An 18304-nucleotide genomic window follows, 5' to 3' on the forward strand; every position below is an offset into this window, starting at 1 on the left:
CCTCTTTTTTAGTTTTAAGGAATGAAAGGTACAGCGATCTGTCTTTCACTTTGAAGGGGATATCCAGAAATTCCCTGTGCCACGAGACCCCCAGAAGCAGCACTGAAATAACAGGCCGCTGCATTTCCCACCCTCTGGCACACCTGTACTTTACCAAGGAATCTAGGGCAGTTTGTACTCCCTGATTTCTGATCAGCATGATCTCCTCAATGTAGACAGTATGATGTTCTGTGGGAGGGCGACGGGTCAAGGTCCCTGCACACTAGAGCATGACGTCCAGAGAGAGTTGAGGCAGACCTGGGTAAGACAGTAGTCTACACCGTCTCTGCCAGATAAAAGCAAACTCTCTCTGGTGCTCTCTGTCAAGGATGGAGAAGATAGCATTTGTCAGATCAGTCACCATAGAATAGGCTCTGGAGGTAAGTTTAATCGCTCCAATAAAGAGACTGTATCTGAAACAGCAACTGAAGTAGTTACCGCCGATTCATTTAACAATACAGTCATTCTCCAAGACTTGTATGTCTTCTTCAAGAGCCAAATAGGCAAGTTAAACATTAATGTGGTAGGAATCCCCACTCTTGTAATCTCTGTGACTTCCCTAGGGATGCGGTAGTGGTTTATTATTTGGGGAGGAAGGAGGTAGTTTCAGTCATCCACCATAATAGCCTATCTCCATGGGTAAAGGAAGTCAGGGTAGAAATTACAACCAGTGTACGACCAGACCAAGCACGTATATTGCATCTGTAGATTTAGAATATCAACCACAGGAGAGTTCATGGACTCACTGGACCCTTTTTTTAAAAAAAATTTATTTATTTTATTTATTTATTTTTGGCTGCGTTGGGACTTTATTGCTGCGTGTGGGCTTTCACTAGTTGCGGCGAGCAGGGGCTACTCTTCATTGCGGTGGGCAGGCTTCTCACTGCAGTGGCTTCTCTTGTTGCAGAGCACGGGCTCTAGAGGCGTGGGCTTCAGTAGTTGTGGCACACAGGCTCAGTAGTTGTGGCTCGTGGCTCTGGAGCACAGGCTCAGTAGTTGTGGCTCACGGGCTTAGTTACTCCACGGCATGTGAGATCTTCCTGGACCAGGGCTTGAATCCGTGTCCCCTGCATTGGCAGGCGGATTCTTAACCACTGCGACACCAGGGAAGCCCCACTGGACCCATTGTGACGTCAGCTCAGGTCAAAACTCCGTTTCCCCCTGACCCCAGGAGCTCACATTCTGACCACAGTCATACTTAGTGTCCCCAGGGACTAGGATTAGCACAGAGCCAGTGTCCAATAATACTGTAAATGGCTGCCCTTTCCCCACTGCACAGCTACTCTTGTAAATGTTTGCATGTGCTCCTGGGAAAGGGTAGGAGAAGATTTTTAGTAGGCATTACTTGAGGTGCTGCCACAGGTCTTTTTCAAGAATAAGCAGCCTTGCCTTCATTCAAGGAGCTTTAGGTCTGGGGACTGGGTAAGGAGTCCTGTCTTACATCGTGTCATTGGACTCCACTTCATCAAACCTCAGGTTTTTTCTGGTATGTAGATCAAGTTGAACCTTAAAGGTTTTCCACATTTTTAGTCCTAGGGGTCCTATGATCTCTTAGTCACTGTCGAAAGTTATCATTGATGGATGAAATCATTTTTATTATGCTCACAAATTCTGTGGGTCATAAATACAGACAGGGCACAATGGGGACAGTTTATCTCTGCCCTATGGTGTCTGAGGTCGTTGTAGACTACTCAGAGGCTGGAGGCTAGAATCATCTGAAGGCTCATTTACTCTCATATCAGAGAGTTGATGTTGGCTGTTGACTGGGGGGCCTTGGTTCCTCTCCACACAGGCCTTTCCATGTGATCTCTCTGCACGGGCTACTTTGGGCTTCCTTACAGCATAGTGTCAGAATTCCAAGGGCACACATTCCCAAGAGAGAGATTCAAGCAGAAGCTATGTCCTCTTTTCTGATTCAGCCTTAAAAGTCACATAGCATCACATACTCTGTAATCACAGTCTCATCCATGTTCTAGGGAAGGGAAACCCACACCTCTGAATAGAGGAGTGTCAATGTCACATTGTAAGAGCATGTAAAATAGGATGGATGTTGGTGCAGCCATCTTTGGAAAATACATTCTGCCACAAATAGGAAGCATCAATTTTTCATCACCCCCATCTATCAATCCTGGTTCTAGGGACTTATGGACAGGGCTTGTTGGTTTCATTCATGCAGAAATAATGTTGTAAATTTCATTAAAAAAAAAATATATATATATACACACACATATATACACATTATGAGCCTATCTGAAGGCATGCATGAGCATTTAAGATGTTTTGTTTCATTTCTGTGTTCTGTGTGGTTGTAAGAGGATTGGCCATCTCCTCAAGGATTTTAAATTATCATCATAAGCCACTGAACAAATTTTTACAGGTACTGCCATGCTTAATAACTATTGAGCTTCTTCCAGATTAAAACTTCTAGTTTTGGTCTGACTTCTATTTAGATTCGACCTCTATTTTTGGCAAAGACACCGTATTTTTATTTTCCAACTCTAGAGCTGAATGAACTATTTTCTCTTGAAAGTGAAATGTTGTTCCAAACTTTTCTCAGTTTTAATAATATCACCAACTTTAGCAGTCTACTTGAATCCAGAAGTTAAATGAATAATGTTACACTACAAAAGTGCAGATGTAATACCAACACATAGTAATACATTCTAACTAAAGGAGCGTTGGGGGTGGGTGGGAATACTCTGCTGGAGGTATTGAGCAGCTTTTCACAGGGGCATGCAAGGACAGAGGAACAATTCTTCATGAGTAGTAGTTCAGATAATTTGGGCATTTTCCAATGCCATCTCCCATGCTCCTCTCCTTCAGGCACATTAGATGATTCAGTCTTTCTGGAACATCCATCACATTCCATTTCTTCTTCTTGGACTGTCACCTTCCCAACCCATTCTCTGAGAAGCAAACTCCTGTTCAGCCGTAAAGACACAATCATGTCACCTCTTTTGTGAAGCCTTCTCTTATTCCACCCCTACCCTCCTGAAGCCAAAATGTTCGCTTCCTCTTTTGCAATCACAAAGCACTTTGTGCATGTGCTACTATTACTGCACTACATGCTCCTGGGAGGGGAGGAAGAAGAGGGGTCGGGAGTAACATCTAATCTTTGTATCCTGTACTCAGCAATCGAGAATGCTTTATTGGGGCTTCCCTGGTGGCACAGTGGTTAAGAATTCACCTGCCAATGCAGGGGACATGGGTTTGAGCCCTGCTCCGGGAAGATCCCACATGCCACGGAGCAGCTAAGCCCGTGAGCCACAACTACTGAGCCTGCGCTCTAGAGCCCACGAGCCACAACTACTGAGCCTGTGTGCCTAGAGCCCGTGCTCCGCAACAAGAGAAGACACCGAAATGAGGAGCCCGCGAACCGCAACGAAGAGTAGCCCCTGCTCGCCGCAACTAGAGAAAGCCCGCGCACAGCAACGGAGAGCCAACACACAGCCAAAAATAAAATAAATAAATAAATGCAGGTTCCTAGTCCTACTGAATCAGTCTCAGGAGGGTGGGTCTTTTTGACACAGTCAGTGGTCTGTGGACCATACTTTGATGAACACTGTTTTAGGCTGGGCACCTCTCTGTACCTGCCCAGCCTGCTCTCTCTGAAGAGCTAATTTAGCATCTCCTTAGTTATTAATTTAGCATCTCCTAACTATTCTTTTTTTTTTTTTGCTGTACGTGGGCCTCTCACTGCTGTGGCTTCTCCCGTTGCGGAGCACAGGCTCTGGACACGCAGGCCCAGCGGCCACGGCTCACGGGCCCAGCCACTCCGCGGCATGTGGGATCTTCCCGGACCGGGGCACGAACCCGTGTCCCCTGAATCGGCAGGCGGACTCTCAACCACTGCGCCACCAGGGAAGCCCCTAACTATTCTTAGTTAACCTTACTTTTCACATTTTCTAAGCCATGTATTTGACCTTCAAATTCTTCCATAAGAGTATTTCCATTTAGCTTTCAGATATGGGTGTACATTCTGGAACCACCTGCCCTAGAATTTTTTAGCCGACATATAATTTCATGTTTGTTCAATTAACCTACATTCATAAGGAATGTGTGTGTGTGTGTGTGTGTGTGTGTGTGTGTGTGTGCATGTTTGCACACAATTAATGAAGTCATGAGGCATGTGAAATAGTGTGTGGTTTATAAATGATTCAGTTATACTTTTTATTCCACAGTGCTTTTCTTTTTTTTCTTTTTCTTTCTTTTTGGCCTTGCGGCTTGCAGGATCTTAGTTCCCCAACCAGGGATTAAACCTGGGCCCCGGCAGTGAAAGTGCCAAATCCTAACCACTAGACCACCAGGGAACTCCCCTTTTTTCTTTTTTTAGTGCTTTTCTGATTGTATGTGTATATTGTCAGAAATGTCATTAATATTATAAATCATAGCTGACACAGAGATGTCTTACAGGATTTCAGAAAATGGAGGATTATAGTATAAAATGTAATCAAACCTGTGTTCCAGTAGATAATGTTTTAAGAATTCATTTTCTAACCAGTAATTTACTTTGGAAAGTATCGAATCCACTAAACCCATTCCAGTATTATATCTTCCAATACTACTCTCCCTAACCAAGTCAAGTCAAGAAAGAAACTGGAATCAAAAAGTTTCTTCAGTTCTCTTTCTTAGGTAATGCCTATCATAGAATCCGGCCCCCAGTGTTTAAATAGACCACGTGTCTTGTGCAATGGTTTTTTTTAAATGACTCAGTAAAGGAAGAAAGTGAATTTTGCCTACTCTGCCCACATGATTGAAATGAAATCCTCAAGACACATCACAAAGAACCCACTCAAGAAGTGTTCTATTAAAATGTAAATTCATTGTGGTAGGCTGAAAAAGAATACTGTTACAAATCTTGATAAACCCTAAAATGAGATAATGGAAAATAAGTGATAATACATACGCAATCAAATATTCCACATCAAGTGATGATAGGTTTTCCCTTAATAAACTCACTGGAAGTCTTTATGTTAATATACTCAGAATAGCCCACTGGATCCCCTCAACTTCCTTCATGAATGCAAAAGTCAAATATTCTTTCTAAAAGGTAGGCACTAAACAAATATATTTTTTCACATGCTTCTTTTTCTCCTGACTTTTTAAAGAAAGGGATTTCATGCAAGTTTAGGCCGCAAATGACACAGCCTCTAGTGAAGGTTATTTGGGCAATGATGATATTAGAAGTTGGGAAATGCTGCCTTTGCAAATGAAAAAAAAAGAAAGGTCAGAACTTTTTCATAAAGTTTCTCCAAAGGAATGCCCATTATCCTCCATGACCAAACACATTGTGTCTATAAATTCACCTAAGTGAAATTACATCCGTGGCACCAAAAACCAGCCCTGAAGCCAAACTGAGACAGAAGGGAACAAGCAAGGACTTAATGCATTTCTCTGGGAGTATATCGGAAAAACAAAGGGCTGCAACAGAAGGCCTCAGCCCACCAGTCCTCAGGAAAACTACACCAATTCCATTCCCAAAGAAACGTTGTACTATTTCTCCAAGAGAAGGGTGCAGAAGTCGGGACACCTCCCTTACCTCCAAACCAGGGGGCTCCAAAGAGAGAAAACTGGGACGCCCTCAAGGGAGGTAGTGTGGTGCAGTGGTTAAGAATCTGCTGCAGTTGGAATCCCAGCTATTCCATTTGCCATTGTAACCTAAGGAAAGTTTCTTAAACCCTTCTGTCCCTCAGTTTGCTCATCTGTAAAAAGGGGGTGATTATAATATCTGCTCATTTGAATTAAATGAGATTTGGATTAATGAGATGCTTGACATATAGTGAATAAATATTAACCACATGATGACAGTGATGATATGACATACATTGTTATTTGTGCCCCTCCCCCAAAGGAGGGAGATTCATGAAGGAGCATTTTGGTGCATGGAAAACCATCAGACTTGAACAACCTAGAAAGGAAGGTTTCTGTGACTGATTTTCGAATTCTTTTTTCTAGAACACTGCTTTGAATTTTCATTTATAGCTTATTTTAAAATTCTAACAATCTACACTGATCCACTAAGTAAAATTGAGAAGGAATCTAGGGAGAATCTGAGTTAGGCTTCACAGAAGTTTTAAAGACCGACTAAACGGACAATCATGGTGTAACAAAATAAACAGTAATGATTTTTAAGAGCCTAAAGTTTAGCCTTTTACAAGTTTCCTTTCAAAACGATGTGAGCTTTAGAAGTTGCTGGAGTATTGTAAGCTCATTTAGTCTATGATACTCTTTGGAAAGAATGCAGTCCATGGAAAAAATACTTGAATTTTGATCACAGGTTATTTTCCCCAACGTGAAAGAGTACTTTGCTTCCAAAAATCCATCCATACCATCTCAAAGTTTCCTAAAGGCAGGAAACATTTCTTTTATCCCACATAAAATCACAACATACAAATCACTAATACAAAACTTTACACACTCAGTGAAAGTTTTTGTTTGACTTTTTCAGAAACATGTAGGTGTGATTCTCCTGGTCAGATCATAGAGTGTCATTCAGTAGAGACGTTTCTTTTAAATCCATTTCTTCCTTCCACCCCCACCAAAACTGAATAGTAAAGAATTCAGGCTGAGTTAACTTGCAAAATTGTAAAATCTGCTTTAATTACATTTGGTTATTCGTTGTTATTCCCTAAAATGTCTAGTATACCTCTTGTGTTGAGTATGCCCATTGCAAAAAGAGCTCTGATGAATTTTTTGGGTTTCATACCTCACGGCTTCTGCCTCCAAATCTAGAAATTTCTCCTTTCTACAAAGAGCACAGTCATTTGGTGCCTACTCTCACTTTACAAACTAGTTGACCATGATATAGAAAAAGAATTTTTAACAGAAGGAAAGGAAATGTCCAGCACATTATAGGAAATAAACAATAGGAAAATCAGAGGCCCCTTTTGAACATTTTCCTAATGCAAAATACAGGTCCCCAAGTAAAGACCTGCTACACTTGTCCTTCTTGCTGGCTGGAATGGTGGCTTCATCAAGCTTCCCAGCCATCTCTCCAGTGGGCAGGATCTCTTTCGGGAAAAACGCTGCAACGGTGTTTGTAGTCCTGCCTTCTTCTGGGTCCTTTCTTGCTTGTATCTCCAAGAAGAGAATCATAGAGATGTAGAGATCGAAATTATTTTGGAGATTTAACAGATTAGAAAAAATGAAATCCAGAAAAAGAAAGTGATTTACTCAAGTCTAAACATGTAACAAATAATAGGACTGGAGCCCTATCTAATGGTCTCCATTGCTTCTAAGCCTAACTATTGCTTTGAAGAACTCAGAATTCATAATTTCACAGAACTTTTTAGCTTTATACTGTTGTTATTAGTAGAAGTGAAACTATATATGCAGAAGATAAATGTGCAGTGATTCAAGCATTGAGACGATATTTGCATAACATGTTGTGAATTCGTTACATATAACAAAAATAAACAAATTTACTAAAATTTAAAATGTTCATATATATTTTTAAAATGTTTAACCACTGTGAAAATAGTTTCACCGTCTTGAATAAGATGTATCTAAGTGTGTTATTATTTTTATTTTTTGCGGTATGCGGGCCTCTCACTGTTGTGGACTCTACCGTTGCGGAGCACAGGCCCTGGACGTGCAGGCTCAGAGGCCATGGCTCACGGGCCTAGCTTCTCTGTGGCATGTGGAATCTTCCCCGACCGGGGCACGAACATGTGTCCGTTGCATCGGCAGGCGGACTCTCAACCACTGGCCACCAGGGAAACCCCTAAGTGTGTTATTATTAATTAATTTTACCAACATTTTTGAAACTTCACTGTAATCAGGTATAGTCCTAAGTTTAAAGACAGAAGAGGAAAAAATAGCCCTTGTCCCAACTTGCCAACCAATTGGAGAGGCTGACATAAAACAGACAAGTATGATACTGTGTGATTCCATGTGGCAGACTTGGGAGCAAGTGCTTCTGTACGTCTGCATCCCAGGCTCAAGTGAGGACGAGGGCAGGGCAGGGACCTCATGGAGAGCTTTATACATCGTACTAAAAAGTTTGTATTTTACTAGAAAATAGTGATAAGGCATTGACAAATTATATGCTCTAAAATAATGCAACTCAAATTATACTCTAGAGCTAATGGATTTTTTCCTGCTTCTTAATAATGAACACCTTTGTAAAAACATCTGAGAGTAAAATGTGATGAATCACCAGACTCTAGTTCTAGCTGTAGAGCTGACAGAAATCTCAGTTTCCTCATCTGTAGGTTGGGCATCAGTAGAGGATTGTTGTAGGAAGTACAGGAAGTCAGGCCTCTTAAGCACTTATTACAGTGTCTTGCGTAGTAAACACTCAACAACTGTAAACTGACATCATCTTCATCTTGATCATCCTCATGATGAAAGACTGAAATGGAGAAAATGGATTAGAATGCTAAGGGTTAATTTTAACACCTAAGGTTAAGAGCAGTTTTCTAATTCTGCTGAGTCTATATTGCTTAGAGTGATAAAGTCCCTTCCGAGAGAACTACTTTGTCAGAGGCATGGCTAGAAAAAGGGCATCAGTTAGCAAAATGCATTGATCCTATACTTGAGAGGAAATTTTCTGTTGATTTTGTTGTCCAAGAAAATGTAAAAAAAGAAAACTGGAGTTTCAGCAGTTGAGAGTAGTATCTGTGGAGAGCTATGTGCTTGATTTGTTAGTTAAAAGTGGAAGAAGAAAATATCAAGGTCTATTAGAGATTGGGGATAAAAATTAAGTTTTGTGTTACCTCCCTTTGTTGATTGGCAGGCCCTCAAAGACAGAGTATATTATGCTTTAAATTCACTAATAAATTGTAACTAATTGTTTATAAAGTATCTTTATACTGTAATGACTGAAAGTTATTTTTGGCTGTACTTTTGTTATCGGAATACTTTCTGTAATTGCGCCAAATTCAAAACTTGAAATATAGTTTCGGAATTTCAATTTGGTTAAATTAACAATTAAGTAGGTCAGAATTAGATTTACCATCAGCATAATGCCATCTGTCTATTAAAAAGGACTATATTTCAATATTCTATAGAATAATAGGTTTACTTTCTGTGTTCTGTTTTGTTAGTGCTCCTATATCCCTCCCTGTAAGAGAGAAAATCAGAAGAACTTGGAAAGTGTCATGAATTGGCAACAGTACTGGAAAGATGAGATTGGTTCCCAGCCATTTACTTGCTATTTTAATCAATTTCAAAGGTAAGCCAATATTTACATGTGCATATTAAAGTTGTTTGTAGCCTCTGTAGTTTATTATATTAGTAAATCATAGAGTGGGCTCATTTGGCAAAATATACAACGTGGAGATAGTCTCAACTCTTTCTAGCATGTAGCTAGGGAAGCCCTTTCTTATTCTACAGGTTGGGTGGCATGTAAAGAATCTGCCAGCCAAAAAAAAGAGAGAACCTGTATCATAGAGTTTTCCCTCTGCGTACACTAAGAAAAGTGCCTTTAGGTAAGAACATTGTATACTAGGAATGTTCCCTGAGAATTATAGATTAATGCACACAAACTGAACAATGTGCAGATTTATCAGCATTTTGGGCTACCTCAAATCTTATCTTTCTTTTTCCTTTCTGTTCTGACCAAGTACCCATAAAATGAGTTCACACCATTATAACTTTACTTGTCTTGGAGAGAACTCAAGTTATGCCATATAGCAATGAATTCTTCAGTTCCCAACCAGATTAACCATAGTAATTTGCTCATCAAACATTTATTGTGTATTGAGTATTCTCAACTCCTTGCTGTACATCTCCACTTGGGAGTTCCAAAGGTAGGTCAGACTTTCTCTTCCTCCCATAGTTCCCTCTCTTAGTGAATGGCACTATCGTCCCCTCGTTTGCAGAGTCCAGAAACTTTGAGTAATTCTTAACTCATTTTCTCCTTTACACTCTATAACCTGTATTCACCATCCTGTTGGTTTTACCCCTATATTAACTCTTCTCTGCCTTCCCTCTGCCACTGTTTTAGTTCAGATTCATATTATTTCTCAGCCCTATTAACACAATAGTCTTCTAACCAGTCCTTCTACCTCTGCCCTGCACCCCCCTCCAAGACATTCTCCACGTTGCTACCAAGGCGATCTTTCTAAAACATGAGTCTGATCAGGTTACTCCTCATAGTTTTCAGAGTAAAGTCCAAACATCTTGGCATGGCCTATGTATGTATCTGTTGTTGTGTAACAAGCCACCCCAAATCTAGTGGCCTACTGCGACGGTGATTTGTTATTTCTTAGATCCTGTGGGTTGGCTGGGAAGTTCATCTGCTGGTTCTTCACATGATGGCTGGACTAGCTGCGTGGTCCACGAGGGCATGGACCCTCCCGCACATGCCCAGCACTTGGTGCTGGCTCAGCTGAGGCATCTCTGTTCTCCACCTGGCCTCTCATCTGCCAGCAGGCTAGATTGCCTTCCTTCCAATATGGCAGCCTCAGGACAGCGTTTAAAGAGAGCCAGGCCTTGGCTCTGGAACTCACGTCACATCCCTTTTGACATGTTCTATTGGTCGAAGCAAGTCATGAAGCCAGCCAGATTCATGGGGTATTGAAATAGACTTTGCGGTACGCGGGCCTCTCACTGCTGCGGCCTCTCCCGTTGCGGAGCACAGGCTCCGGACTCGCAGGCTCAGCGGCCGTGGCTCACGGGCCCAGCCGCTCCGCGGCACGTGGGATCTTCCCGGACCGGGGCACGAACCCGTGTCCCCTGCATTGGCAGGCGGACTCTCAACCACTGTGCCACCAGGGAAGCCCAGACTCTGCTTCTTGATAGAAGAAGTGGCAACGGTTTTGTGGCCATATTTAATCTAGTTCACAGCATACAGGCCTCCTCAAGTTCTTGCCCCAGACTCCCTCCTCTCCAGCTTCATCTCCATACTCGTATTATTTGCAGTAGCCATTCTGAACTATAGGAAGTTCTATGAATATCTTATGCTTTTATATCCATGCCTATTTATTTGTTTCTCCTGCTTCTTGACTGCCTTGCTGAAGACTCCCCTCTGATTATCACCTTCTCTGGACTGCTTTCCTTGATCTTCAAGTTTGGTTTATTTGTATATCAGTTAGGATACCATCTGCTTCAGGTCAACAGAAAACTGACTCAAAATAGCATAAACAGTTAGGAAATTTATTATTTCACACATCCAAAAATGCACAGGTGGACCAATAGTAGGGTAGTTTGATACAATGACTTGACGGCGTCATCAAGAATGCCGCTGCTTTCTAGATCTCAGTTTTACCTCCCGGTGGCTCCCCTCATGGATACAGTGTGGTTGCTGTGGTTCCAGATGTCACAGCCAGGCACGGCAGTGTCCAAAGGCAGAAAGAAACCTATCTCTCCTGGTATATTTTTCTTCAGATTAGGAAACCTTTTCCCAACTTCCCACAGCCAGCCTCCCCTCAGGTGTCCTTGCCTACACCTAAACCAATCACAAGAAAGAGCAATTAGAATCTACCTCTGAGATGGGGATAAGGCAGTGTCTCCTAAATCATGTGGAGGAAGGTTGTACAGAAGGGGGCAGAATTTGTGGAACAACCAAAAGTGCCAGCTATAAGGTGTATTTCCCATGTTGTGTATAGAGCTCTTTCTCAGAGGTTTGCAACCCTCACTATCGTAACTATACCAGAAGAGCTTTTAAAAAAACGCATCACAGACCAATTAAATTAGAATTTTGGGTGGTTGAACCTAGGCATTAGCATTCCTTTAAATTGATTAAAAAATTGATTCCAGGGATTCTAATATACGACCAGGATCGAGAGCCACTGCTCTATCCTCTCACCTGTCACCCTCTACTGGAATTGTTTGTATGCCCATCTTCCCAACCAGACTGTCTACTGGTTAATGGTGTGGACTATATCTTCTTTGGCTTTGGATCCCTAGCACTTCACACAGTGCCTGGTTCTCAGTTTAAAAATGTTTGGTGAATGAATGTATCAATGAATGCAATGTGTCAGAATAATAAGGCAGGTTCTTTGCTTCCAAGGAATTAGACTTTATTGGGGGAAACAGATGCTTATGCAAATATAAGTATGACTTCATCAGCTAGAAATGAAAGGGAGGAAGACCTTGAAGATGGGGTGGCTGCGATAAAGAAACAAAGCTTGACAATGTAAGGTACATTAGGTAATAGGTTATATAATAAGGAGTGGTGAATCTGTAAGCTGGAAAGGTAGCTTGGGGTTAGATTTCTAAAGGGTCAAAAATGCCAAACTAAGGAGATGGTCTTTGTCATATGGGCAATGAAAACTTGTGAAAAGTTTTTTTTTTTTTTTTTTTGAACGAAAGACTGACATGAATAGATCTCTGATTTAGAAAGTAATTGGTGTGAGAGTTGAATGTGTACTGGAGAGGAGAGATGGGCTAAAGGCAGGAGCTCCAGCTCAGAGATGGGAGGAAATGAGGAGAGTACTGAGTGCAAAACATAACATTTTTGAGTGGCTACCATGGGCCAACCATTGTGAATAACATTTTGGTTAGATCACCAAATTTCTTATAATAGTTCTAAATTCTGGCCCCACTTGACAAGTGAGAAAACTGAGTCTTAAAGACTCCATCTGAAGTCTTTAAGTGAAAAAAACCCAGAATCCAGCTAGTCTGATTCCCAAAGCTCCTTCTATTAACCATCTTCTTGTCCCGTTAAAGCAGTTTGAGGGCCTAGGCGAGAGTAGAGGTAATGGAAGTAGCTCACGGAGGGGTACATCAGAAAGACATTTGGAATTACAATCACCAGAACTTGATGACCACGTGATGAGGAAAAGGGAGGTACCACGTTTGACTGAGTGTGAGGAGAGCCTAGCTCTGACTGTTGAATTTGGGGGTCTCGTAAGATATCCAAAAGAAAGAGGTAGAAGTACCTCCTTTAGTTCAGAAGCAAGAGGTCAGGGTCAGTGTTATACAAGTCTGGGAATCACTGGCACACAAGCTGTAGCTGAAGCAAGGAGAAAGAATGCATACTGGAGTGAGGAGAGAAATGCTGACAGAATCGTGGGATCCTCCGTGTTGACGGTATGAGGGGAAGAGATGGAGAAAGAGTGGCCAGATGTGGAGAGGAAAGTGAAAAGACTTGGAAGGGGGAGTGTTTTAAGGGGAAAGGGGTAATCAAGACAGACTACTGGGAAGTCATCAGCTGTAGCAATTAGGAGCGTGTGAGTGATCTTTGTGAACACGGTTTAGGTACTGTCTTAAAGCACAGGGTTTGAAATCATTTTGTATTAGCCTGAGGTGAGACTGTGAAGGATTTACGAAGTGCAGACTCCTTTTTCTAGAAGTTTGCCATGACTGGAAAAAGAATTTGGGGGAGGAGATGAGTAACTGAGAGGGAAACAGGAATGGATACAGAGAAATGAGACAGGTATGGACTAAAGCTGCTGAGGAAGAAGGAAACATTGACCACAGATAGTAAATAAGGCAAAAAGGGAACACGCCCTGAAGAAAACAAGATAAGATGAAATGAAAAGGTCAAGTGGGGATATGTTTTTCTGTGAGGTGGGAGCACAGCAACAGGAAATAGGCACCAGCAGTCAAGACAGTTTGATACTGAACCCACCACTGTCTGAACCAGGTGAGCCTTTAAGCTTCCAAGCGCTGGACCAGAAGCTGGTTTCCGAGCATCCATGACCTTAGCTTGCAGGTGGAAGCAGACAGGTGCCCCCTCCCATGGGCTGTCCTGCCCTGCCCAGCTGCTGGTCATTTCTTAACTTCCCCTCACTCCCCACTCAGGCACCGAGTTTTCTAAAGGCTGGCAACCCCATTTGGCCTCCTGTTAGGGCGTGAACTCTGACTACCTTCAGAGCCCAACCAAGCAGGACCATTCCCTGGAATAGTGAGAACTCTCTGAAAAGAGCTCACCCTGCATGATGTATCAATTGTATTAACTTTAGTAGCAGTACATTTAAGTCCCCCATTCCTCGTTCAGAACGGATACCCATTCCTTATCCATCATCTGGCAGTCCCATTTTCAGACTGTTGGGGTGTAGATAGAAGTGGGGGTGGTCTGTCACAACTCAGAAGCACTCAAGACATAATTTTTAAGTGACTTTGGGAAAACAGAACTTTGGAGTTTTGGCTCTTTTACTGTGACATTTGCAAGAGGAAACAAGAATGCTGGTTGTAGGTGTGAAAAATGGCAGCTCCTTGGTGCCATCTACTCTTAGTACACTTTTTACTACTGCTAAATATGAAATAAAAATAGACTTACTGTAGAGACTCCCAGATGCTCTTGATCAGATGAACCTTATATTTAAAGTAACCTTTAGATTTCACTCAAATTCGGGAAATTAGGGAGAAGAGGTACCAAGAAGTTTCCATTTTCAAGAAAAGGGTGTTATTTTAAAAATCTAAGACAAAGATGATTGAAGTCTTAGCTTTCCATTGTTGAAGCCTTATTTAGGTGAGGTATACTCAGGAATAGAATCTGCGGTGGCCAGAGCAGCCACCAGCAGCCATGCCTGCCATGGCAGGACAGTCCCCATGCAGTCGCTCCCTCCTTCTGCACCAAGGAGCACCAAGGAGGTGCTGCTGGCGTGACGTCACGCCCAGGGCTCAGTGGAAGCTGTCCCGGGCTGCCTCCGTTCATGATCTTCCTCTACACCCTTTGGGCTCGTCTCCTTCAACCTCGAGGCTCACAATCTCCATACAATGTGTAGATTTTTATTTTACACTTTTTGCTAAGGTCACACTTTAGGTAAGGTCACACTTACCCTCCCTATACCATTCTTTTCTCTTCTTAGCCTTTTCTTGGCTTATCCTTTCTCAGCAAAACCTGTGTGATGCCCCCTTACCAAGTTTGTTTTGAAAGCCCCATTCCATTGCTAGAAAGTGTCTCTGTAGTCTCAGTCTGTCCATACAATTCTCCTCCCTCATCTTTGCCTTCACCAGCTTCCCCTTGAAGAGGGCGTGTCCCTGGAAAATGGTTACTCATTCCTTGGGTGTGTTACTCTGACCTACCTGTGCCTCCATTCCCTTTGTAGAGGGAGAAATAATAAGGTTATTGTGAAGTTATCAATGAGATGACATGTGCCTACCTGTACTAATTCCTATAAAAGTTTTTGCTATTATTTTTATTACTCTTTTTTTTAAACATCTTTATTGGAGTATAATTGCTGTACATTGTTGTGTTAGTTTCTGCTGTATAACAAAGTGAATCAGCTATGCATATACATATATCCCGACCCCTCCGTCTTGCATCTCCCTCGCACCCTCCCTATCCCACCCCTCTAGGTGGTCACAAAGCACCAATCTGATCTCCCTGTGCTATGCAGCTGCTTCCCACTAGCTATCTATTTTACATTTGGTAGTATATATATGTCTATGCCACTCTCTCACTTCGTCCCAGCTTACCCTTCCCCCTCCCCCGTCCTCAAGTCCATTCTGTACGTCTGCATCGTTATTTCTGTCCTACCCCTAGGTTCATCAAACCATATTTTCTTCTTTTTCCTTAATTCCATATATATGTGTTAGCATACGGTATTTGTTTTTCTCTTTCTGACTTACTTCACTCTGTATGACAGACTCTAGGTCCATCCACCTCACTACAAATAACTCAGTTTCGTTTCTTTTTATGGCCGAGTAATATTCCATTGTATATATGTGCCACACCTTCTTTATCCATTCATCTGTCAATGGACACTTAGGTTGCTTCCATGTCCTGGCTATTGTAAATAGTGCTGCAATGAACATTGTGGTACATGACTCTTTTAGAATTATGGTTTTCTTAGGGTATATGCTCAGTAGTGGGATTGATGGGTCATATGGTAGTTCTGTTTTTAGATTTTTAAGCAACCTCCATACTGTTCTCCATAGTGGCTGTATCAATTTACATTCCCACCAACAGTGTAGGAGGGTTCCCTTTTCTCCACACCCTCTACAGCATTTATTGTTTGTAGATTTTTATTTTTTTATTTTTTGGCGGTACGCAGGCCTCTCACTGTTGTGGCCTCTCCCGTTGCGGAGCACAGGCTCTGGACGCGCAGGCTTAGCAGCCATGGGTCACGGGCCCAGCCGCTCTGCGGCATGTGGGATCTTCCCGGACTGGGGCACGAACCCGTGTCCCCTGCATCGGCAGGCGGACTCTCAACCACTGCGCCACCAGGGAAGCCCTGTTTGTAGATTTTTTGATGATGGCCATTCTGACCGGTGTGAGGTGATACCTCATTGTAGTTTTGATTTGCAGTTCTCTAAAGATTAGTGATGCTGAGCATCCTTTCATGTGTTTGTTGGCGATCTATATATCTTCTTTGGAGAAATGTCTATTTAGGTGTTCTACCCATTTTTGGATTGGGTTGTTTGTTTTCTTGATATTGAGCTGCTTGAGCGGCTTGTATATTTTGGAGATTAATCCTTTGTCAGTTGCTTCATTTGCAAATATTTCCTCCCATTCTGAGGGTTGTCTTTTCACCTTATGTTTTCCTTTGCTGTGCAAAAGCTTTTAAGTTTCATTGGGTCCCATTTGTTTATTTTTATTTCCATTTCTCTAGGAGACGGGCCAAAAAGGATCTTGCTGTGATTTATGTCATAGAGTGTTCTGCCTATGTTTTCCTCTAAGAGTGTTATAGTGTCTGGCCTTACATTTAGGACTTTAATCCATTTTGAGTTTATTTTTGTGTATGGTGTTAGGGAGTGTTCTAATTTCATTCTTTTCCACCTAGCTGTCCCGTTTTCCCAGCACCACTTATTGAAGAGGCTGTCTTTTCTCCATTGTATATTCTTGCCTCCTTTATCAAAGATAGGGCGACCATATGTGCATGGATTTATCTCTGGGCTTTCTATCCTGTTCCATTAATCTGTATTTCTGTTTTTCTGCCAGTACCATACTGTCTGGATTCCTGTAGCTTTGTAGTATAATCTGAAGTCAGGGACCCTGATTCCTCCAGCTCCGTTTTTCTTTCTCAAGATTGCTTTGGCTATTCGGGGTCTTTTGTGTTTCCATACAAATTGTGAACTTTTTTGTTCTAGTTCTGTGAAAAATGCCATTGGTAGTTTGATAGGGATTGCCCTGAATCTGTAGATTGCTTTGAGTAGTAGAGTCATTTTCACAATGTTTATTATTCCATTCGAAGAACATGGTATATCTCTCCATCTGTTTATATCATCTTTAATTTCTTTCATCAGTGTCTTATAGTTTTCTGCATGCAGGTCTTTTGTCTCCTTAGGTTTATTCCTAGGTATTTTATTCTTTTTGTTTCAGTGGTAAATGGGAGTGTTTCCTTAATTTCTCTTTCAGATTTTTCATCATTAGTGTATATGCACGATTTCTGTGCATTAATTTTGTACCTGCTACTTTACCAAATTCATTGATTAGCTCTAGTAGTTTTCTGGTAGCATCTTTAGGATTCTCTATGTATAGTATCATGTCATCTGCAAACAGTGACAGTTTTACTTCTTCTTTTCCAATTTGTATTCCTTTTATTTCTTTTTCTTCTCTGATTGCTGTGGCTAAAACTTCCAAAACTATGTTGAATAATAGGGGTGAATGTGGACAACTTTGTCTTGTTCCTGATCTTAGTGGAAATGGTTTCAGTTTTTCACCATTGAGAACGATGTTGGCTGTGGGTTTGTCATATATGGCCTTTATTATGTTGAGGTAAGTTCCCTCTATGCCTGCTTTCTGGAGAGTTTTTATCATAAATCGGTGTTGAATTTTGTCAAAAGCTTTTTCTGCATCTATTGAGATGATCATATGGTTTTTATCCTTCAATTTGTTAATGTGGTGTTTCACATTGATTGATTTGCATATATTGAAAACTCCTTGCATTCCTGGGATAAACCCCACTTGATCATGGTGTATGATCCTTTTAATGTGCTGTTGGATTCTGTTTGCTAGTATTTTGTTTAGGATTTTTGCATCTATATTCATCAGTGATATTGGCCTATAGCTTTCTTTCTTTGTGACATCTTTGTCTGGTTTTGGTATCAGGGTGATGGTGGCCTCATAGAATGAGTCTGGGAGTGTTCCTCCCTCTGCTATATTTTGGAAGAGTTTGAGAAGGGTAGGTGTTAGTTTCTCTCTAAATGTTTGATAGAATTCTCCTGTGAAGCCCTCTGGTCCTGGGCTTTTGTTTTTTGGAAGATTTTTAATCATGGTTTCAATTTCAGTGCTTGTGATTGGTCTGTTTATATTTTCTATTTCTTCCTGGTTCAGTCTCGGAAGGTTGTGCATTTCTAAGAATTTGTCCATTTCTTCCAGGTTGTCCATTTTATTGGCATATAGTTGCTGGTAGTAATTGCTCATGACCCTTTGTATTTCTGCTGTGTCAGTTGTTACTTCTCCTTTTTCATTTCTAATTCTATTGAT

At 41.6% G+C, this 18304-nt stretch overlaps 1 protein-coding gene across 1 annotated transcript in view; it reads left to right on the forward strand.

The window, feature by feature from the left end:
- The window catches only part of KCNMB4 (potassium calcium-activated channel subfamily M regulatory beta subunit 4), a 66519-nt gene that overhangs the window by 17164 nt on the left and 31051 nt on the right, over positions 1–18304 (forward strand). Inside the window, exon 2 of the mRNA XM_029206614.1 lies at positions 9087–9214. Coding sequence (XP_029062447.1) covers positions 9087–9214 — 128 coding nt within the window. The remainder of the gene's footprint in view (positions 1–9086; positions 9215–18304) is intronic.

This window comes from Monodon monoceros, unplaced genomic scaffold (assembly GCF_005190385.1).
Source record: "Monodon monoceros isolate NGI ecotype Baffin Bay Population unplaced genomic scaffold, NGI_Narwhal_1 Super_Scaffold_6, whole genome shotgun sequence".
In the NCBI taxonomy this organism is placed as follows: domain Eukaryota; kingdom Metazoa; phylum Chordata; class Mammalia; order Artiodactyla; family Monodontidae; genus Monodon; species Monodon monoceros.